The sequence below is a fragment of the Harmonia axyridis genome, chromosome 6, assembly GCF_914767665.1.
Source record: "Harmonia axyridis chromosome 6, icHarAxyr1.1, whole genome shotgun sequence".
Classification (NCBI taxonomy): Eukaryota; Metazoa; Arthropoda; class Insecta; order Coleoptera; family Coccinellidae; genus Harmonia; species Harmonia axyridis.
In genome coordinates, this window is record NC_059506.1 from 335,649 (window position 1) to 342,959 (window position 7,311).

General features: G+C 30.3%; 1 protein-coding gene across 1 annotated transcript; it reads right to left on the reverse strand.

Annotated features, from left to right (window-relative positions):
• Nucleotides 1-3,304: 3,304 nt before the first annotated feature.
• On the reverse strand, nucleotides 3,305-3,806 carry LOC123682356 (probable E3 ubiquitin-protein ligase XERICO). Its single transcript, XM_045620929.1, has 2 exons — nucleotides 3,668-3,806; nucleotides 3,305-3,503 (listed from the first exon to the last, which is right to left on the reverse strand). The coding sequence occupies exons 1-2, from the start codon at nucleotides 3,763-3,765 to the stop codon at nucleotides 3,305-3,307; spliced, it is 297 nt and encodes a 98-aa protein (XP_045476885.1). The 5' UTR covers nucleotides 3,766-3,806.
• Between the last annotated feature and the right edge of the window lie 3,505 nt (nucleotides 3,807-7,311).

Consider the following 7,311-nt stretch of genomic DNA (forward strand, 5'->3'; position numbering starts at 1 on the left):
TGTTCGATAAATATCGATACTTTCATTTCAGATACTATCGATAGTCGATATTTTCAATACCGCTACATGTATATTATCTATATTTAAGAGTATCAAATTCGCTATTTCTTAATATTTCGCACTATGATTTTTCGACCTCACGAAACTTATTATACTTTTTCATTCGGTATTATCTCTCAAAATTATTTCATTAAAAACTCTAGTTCCATTAGTCGAAAATCCTGATTTAGCGGACTCAAAAATAAATATGTAGAGCAGTTTTGAAATTCTACACATCGAAAATAAAAAGTTATGTCTCCACCTTTCTTGAAGCACAAGAAATAAATAGACACAATAAAATTGGAATTTAATTCAACGGCCGTTTTCAAATATCTTTCTGCACCTAAACGTCTGAACCATTTATTGGTAATTGCTGGAATTCCCAAGATCCCTTGTACCTACCCCATATTTACCTATTCAATAAGTAGTATTTTCAGTTTTGAAATTATACATATTGAAGATATGCGAACTACTAAATACCTATGTCGTTTTCAACATGATCTGTTCACGATTAATCTGGATTTTCGAATAATAATATTGAAAAATATCGAATTTGACACTCTAAAATAAATATCGACTACCTTCGATATGTAGAATTTCAGAACTGAAGTATCTACTTCATTTTGAAAACTACTAAATATGTGTTTTCACCTGAATCTGGTCACGATAAATCAGAATTTTTGACTAATTCAACTAGATCATAATATGTTTCGTGTGGTCGAAATCAATATGCGAAATATTAATCGTTTTCAACTGAATTTTATCACAATAAATCAGGATTTTCGACTAATGGAACCAGAACATAATATCTTCCGTCTGCTCGAAATCATGATCTGAAATATTGAAAAATATCGAATTAGATACTCTAAAATAGATATTGATATGTAGAATCGTAACACTAAAATTCTGCTTAACGAAAATTTTCCATAAAAATGGGAGCTAAATGTGTCGTTTTCAACTGAATATCATCATCTGAATTTCATGTTAGAAAAACTTTTTTGAATTCAATAGAATTTTCTCACACCAAAATATTACCTACAGCGACATATATATCAATATATCGATATTTTTACTCTTACATATTTCGATAGCGTCAGAAAATATCGATTGTTTTCTGTCCCTTGCCCATCCCTAATCGAAATGACAAGTGTTCATCCATATTGGCGCTAAAACAAAATATAACCTAGATGCACGGTGGTACAAATCTTGAACACATACGTTCATTCGCCAGAATAATTTAGTGAAAATAATCCGAATGAAGGAAATTGAATATTCCAGAAAATAACGTTGGAAATCAGGCGGTGAATGTTTAAACACTGTGTTATATGAAAAACAATGTCGACAGCTCAGTTTACAGTCTACAAAATCAACAAGTCTGCAAGTTAGTTTTACAATTAACTAAATCAAATCCTCCACAACATGCTATGACTAAGATGTCTAAAAACATGGTGTATGCACTCGTCAATTTTTGAATGCAATGACATTCGACCAAATTGAGAATATTAGTTTGAATTTCAAATTGCGAGTGATGCCAATTAAAACATTGAAACAATTATGGCCCTCTTGGAAGTATGTCAATCATATGCTCTTAGGATGAATTTATGGAATAGCAAAAGAATAAAAGTATTCAATCTCAATCACATGAAAATTTGTCTAGTGGTATGTTTCGATGTGAGTTTGAATGACCCGAAGAAGAAGTATTGTTCGATAGCAGCAGTCTTTAGTGGGAAATGATTGTTGTCATTATAATGGGACTATTTTGTGAAAACTTTTTTAAACACGGGCTTTATGAATAATCTGGACTTTTCAAAAAGAATGTTGATTTTAGTGAAGTATCTTCTTATTATCAGAGCTGTGCCAAAGCTCAGTAATTTGTAATCAAATCGAGGAGTTGAGGTGAGCTTATTCAAATAACTTCATTTTCAAACTAAGTTGGCTAGTACTTCAATTCTAAAATCTGAGACATGACATCATAGTAAATATTCATTTCTGTGGTTTTTATTCCACAACAGAACAGAGTTGCATTCAGCCAAAGTACCCAATTTTTTGAATTTCACAGATAATTTTTTTTTTAAGATCAAGTTATTCGAAAACGGCGCTTTGTACGAGAAAATATGAAGAATACTTTTATTTTTCAAATTAGCCAAATATTCTTCAATGAACGTTCAAATTACTCTTAAGAGTTGGTTTCTTCGAATTTCTGGTATTTTTATGGGATGTAATGTTCATAATAAAGAAACAGAAGAATGTGTATGGAATCTTGTGTTCGGGGAATAATAGCTTTTTCTGCTTCAGAAGTCGACGGAAAAAGGCGTCTGCTCGAAGGATAGGACTTCATAATCGGGGTGCTTTCGCAAAGCGCCAGACCTTGGAGGCTGGTGGTAGGTCGGCTTGGAAGAATTTGCCACGGAGAACTCAAAGGATGGAGCTGGTTGCTTAGCAAGAAGAACCTGCTGAAGGCCTCTCAACATCTTAAGGAATTGTGTACACAGTGTGCCTTTATGTATCCGTCTTCGGTGCCCTGCATCCTTAGCGCTTGCCTGGTCAGTCTGGAGCCAGATACCACCTTGAGGTGAGTTTGTCATAGAGAACATTAGAAATTTTAAAATTTGGTTTAGGTAATTCTAAAAATATTTTTTGTGAGGTAATATAAATAACTTAATATCTCCCATTTTTTATGGATGAATGAGATGTCACTTTGACATGTTATACATATATGTTGAACTCATGGAAGAATGTCAATGCCTTCTGCACTTGTATTATAAAAAATATTTGCATTAAAAATAAACTTAAATCCATGCGCATTTCTAAGACATACTGTGAAGCTCTGATATATACATAAAAAAAGACATTTAATCAGAAATTGGTTACCACAAATATCCGCTTTATCTTGGTGAACAAATTTTTTATTATCCCCGTATCACATTAGGCCTTCTTTGTGTCCATTTCTGAATGAGCATGCCTATTCTTGACTATTGGATCAAGCGAAATCAATTCTAATTCAAATGCCATATATGGCTGAGATTATTTTTGAAATATATTATTATTGTTTTATTCAGAACATTCATCTACATTTTTAATCAAATGACGCTTCATTAGTTAGCTTTAGGGGGATTGGGATGAAGAAAAATTTTTAAATAATTTAAATATATTACATTTTATTTACACAATATTTATTCCATGTCAATGATTATATCAAAGATCCTTACAAAATTATACAATTAAAAAAAAGAAAACCTTCCGGATGGAATCGATGAATCATGATTCATCGATTCGATTTCATGTCAAATATCCGGAAGGTTTTCTCTATTATCAGTGATGTCCTACATAAGGGGCAGGACTCATTTGAATGCGCAACCCATTCCTGCAAGCACTCCTTATGATAACAGTGTACGCATCCCGTGAGGTATATGTCTCCTGATATGTCGCTGAGACAAACGCTACATTCTCCATCTAGTACGCCCCTAGAAAAAAAAAAATATACGTATTAATTTGTTGTTTGATAGGTACAATATGATTATTATTCATTTCATACACATTTCTAACACATATAGAATAAAAATTACACAGGTACAGTGCAATTATGATATTTCAAGAATTGTTAAAAAAATTTGATGTAAATCCTTACCTTTTCATAGATTCTATCACTGTTCTATTAAGTTCCTCCTCTGTTAAATTATAATTAACAGGGATGAAACAAATTGCGTCGAATAAATTTTCAGACATTGTGAATTTAAATTAAACACTGTTCTACTAACTTCTACTAAGTTTAGCAAGACACTGAATGAAAACATAGGGAGAACAGAACCATGAAGCTAAAGATCTTCATAGAGCAGATACCTTTTTCTTCTTCTTTTCTTTGGGATCTAGGATTCTATTCTCAAACTTATAATATTGATTTTGAACGATCAAATTGATGAAAACATTATAACAGTATGCCATTAAAAGATTAATTATTCATGTATTTCAAACAGAAAAAATTATTTGGATGAATATGTTAAAATTTTGATATATTTACTTGAACACAGATTCACAATTAGGGTGAAGATCTTCATAGAGCAGATACCTTTTTCTTCTTCTTTTTCTTGGGAAATTTTTTATTATCCCCGTATCACATTAGGCCTTATTTGTGTCCATTTCTGAATGAGTATGCCTACAGGCCTATTTTTGACAATTGAATCAAGCATCAATTAAACATTTTACCCTGATATATCAAAATGCAGGTCGACCAACACCATTTTTATCTGTTTGATGTGGCATTGCTCAAATTATAAAGGACACTTTCTATAACAGCGTTTGTGTTTGCAATTCATGTTTTGTTGATTGTGGAATTGTATTGATGGCGAAAATATTAATCTTTCAAATATTTATTAACAAATCATGAATATAACTTCAAGGTTTGAGAGAATTAATTCTGTCAGCAAAAGATTTTGAGGTTTCATGAGAAAAATATTCGCGAATTATCATTATATTTCGTTTCTTAGTTGAACTTTTCAATATTTAACCTAAATAATGTCATAAAAAATATGTTTCTTATTTTTGATCAGTTATAAAAGTACTTAAGAACTCAATTTAAGCATTATACTATTACTTACTAAATAGATAGTTAAATAATTCTTGAAATTTTTTCTTAAACTTTAAAACTATCCGTTTTTGTAACTAATAGATGGTTTAATAATTCCCTGAATGACTGTTATTATTAGATGAATAACATCAGTTTGATGTCTTCTAAGTATTCAAAATGTTTTTTAAGTCAAACTATTATAAATATCTTACTTTTGAATCTTCTAATTATTCTTAGTACATTTGGACGTAATAAGCCGTGTAGTTTATTGTATTTTTAATAGGGAAATATCAAATTGTTTTCAAAAATGTGAATTCAAGTCGAATCATGTTGACATAATTTTTATTGAATTATATTAACAACCAGTTTTCCAAAAATCGTTAACTACCTACTTTTATGTTGAAAGACTTGAAATTCCTGTACTGATGTGAATTTTTCTTTCAGATATATTTTAGAGGGTTACAACGGTTGATTGTAGAATTGTATTAATGGCGAAAATATTAATCTTTCAAATATTTATTTACAAAACATGAACATAACTTCAAAAACAACTTCAAGGTTTAAGGGAATTAATTCTGTCAGCAAAAGATTTTGAATTTGTTTAATCTTTATTAGTCAATTATTTTTGACATAATATGTACATAAATGCCTAAATATGTACATATGTACATTCATGAAAGACATGTTACATGCAAAGTAAAATATAAAATATGTCCCATTCTACATTCCACACTACACTGTATTTTGTAAAATATTTGAGAATAAAACTACTCTTTTTGCGATAAAAACAGACGTTAATACATATGTGCCTTCAACACTGTCAGTTAAACAAAACAATTAGCATTTTAGACCGTCGTATTGCCGTGAAACCCCGAGGGGGACCACCTAACAGTATAGGTGAATCCTAGACGCGTTTCGTATAATGCGAATTTTTTCGGTTAATCGGGATTTTATTTTTCAATAGTTTGTTTCGGATTTTGGAAAATCGCGATTCGTATAATCGGGATTGTACTGTATATCTGATTCAATTCATCACACCGGTACAATTAAACATTTTAAAAAAGAATTAAACTGTCTTATCTTATCTGATGAAGTCACATTCATTTCAAGAATTATTCATCTAATAATAAATTAGATAGTTAAAAATTCTTAGAAATGCCAATAACCTCATTAGGTAAGCCATTATATATATATATATATGGCAAATAAACATTTTAAAAGTAGGTACTTAAGATCTCAAAAGAGGAAACGTCAAACTTTTGTTGGTTACCTGATGATGTCACGGTCATTAAAGCTAACAGTGTATTCGACTGGCTGCACCAATGCGAAATAAATCGAATTTTTTCAGTGCTAAATGACGTAATTAGTTCGAATTGATTCGCTCTGGTGCAGCCTGTCAATACGCTATAAGATGCATAGGGTTTTCTATGCATCTTAATTAAAGTATAATTTAACTTTCTAATAGCTATCTCAGATATCCATGATAATTTGAGAATAAACTAAATTTAGGTTCTGTTACTAGCAAATACTTGTTGTTTAAGGGTCAGCAATGAATAAATAATACGAAAAAAAATTATTAATAACATAAACAATTTTAAAATACTTGAAAAAAAGTCTAAATTGATTTTTGCTTATCTGATGACGTCATGGTTTTTAAAAGATTATTTAATTATCTACCAATAGATAGTAAACTCTTTCAAGCACACAGAATCTCCATTGAAATATAACCTGAAAGCACAGCCAAATTTTTTTTTTATTTTCTAAATATTTTTTTAGCGATTATTGGTAAAGGGGCAATAGAATGAAACGTAGTACAATCAAAAACAGATTTTTTTCTACAGAAGTACAGTTTTTGAGGTGGTATATCTTATGTACCACCATGCAATATAAGAAACTCATAACAGTATCGAAAATATTGAAGTTGAATAAAAAATTTTTAATTTGATTGATACTCAGCAAAACAGATTTTAGATTTTGACAGACATAATGGTACACTACAAGTTTTTTGTACTACAATGGTCACATCTTCTTCTGGATGCGTATATCGGCATGTGCGAATTATATTTGTTTTTTATTTCTGGATGCACGGAAGGAAATTGAAATTGTTCGATAAATATCGATACTTTCATTTCAGATACTATCGATAGTCGATATTTTCAATACCGCTACATGTATATTATCTATATTTAAGAGTATCAAATTCGCTATTTCTTAATATTTCGCACTATGATTTCGACCTCACGAAACTTATTATACTTTTTCATTCGGTATTATCTCTCAAAATTATTTCATTAAAAACTCTAGTTCCATTAGTCGAAAATCCTGATTTAGCGGACTCAAAAATAAATATGTAGAGCAGTTTTGAAATTCTACACATCGAAAATAAAAAGTTAACTAACTAAATCAAATCCTCTACATGCTATGACTAAGATGTCTAAAAACATGGTGTATGCACTCGTCAATTTTTGAATGCAATGACATTCGACCAAATTGAGAATATTAGTTTGAATTTCAAATTGCGAGTGATGCCAAATATTATAAACACAGCAGTTCGGTTTGAATAATCTATGTTCTAACCTAAAATTTTCATTTACAGTTTACACTGTTATTGTTATAAGATATTTGTTATGAAATGAAGCATTTGATTTGTTCCAACTATCAGCCATCAGTATGAAAATATGGAAATATGTAAAATATTCTGGCTCTGT

Bases quoted from the DNA above. Each gene is read 5' to 3' on its own strand.
- LOC123682356 (XM_045620929.1), bottom strand. From the start codon at position 3,765: ATGTCTGAAAATTTATTCGACGCAATTTGTTTCATCCCTGTTAATTAT. The intron at 3,504-3,667 runs GTAAGGATTTAC...TTTTTTTTCTAG, and splicing joins GTGATAGAATCTATGAAAAG to GGGCGTACTAGATGGAGAAT.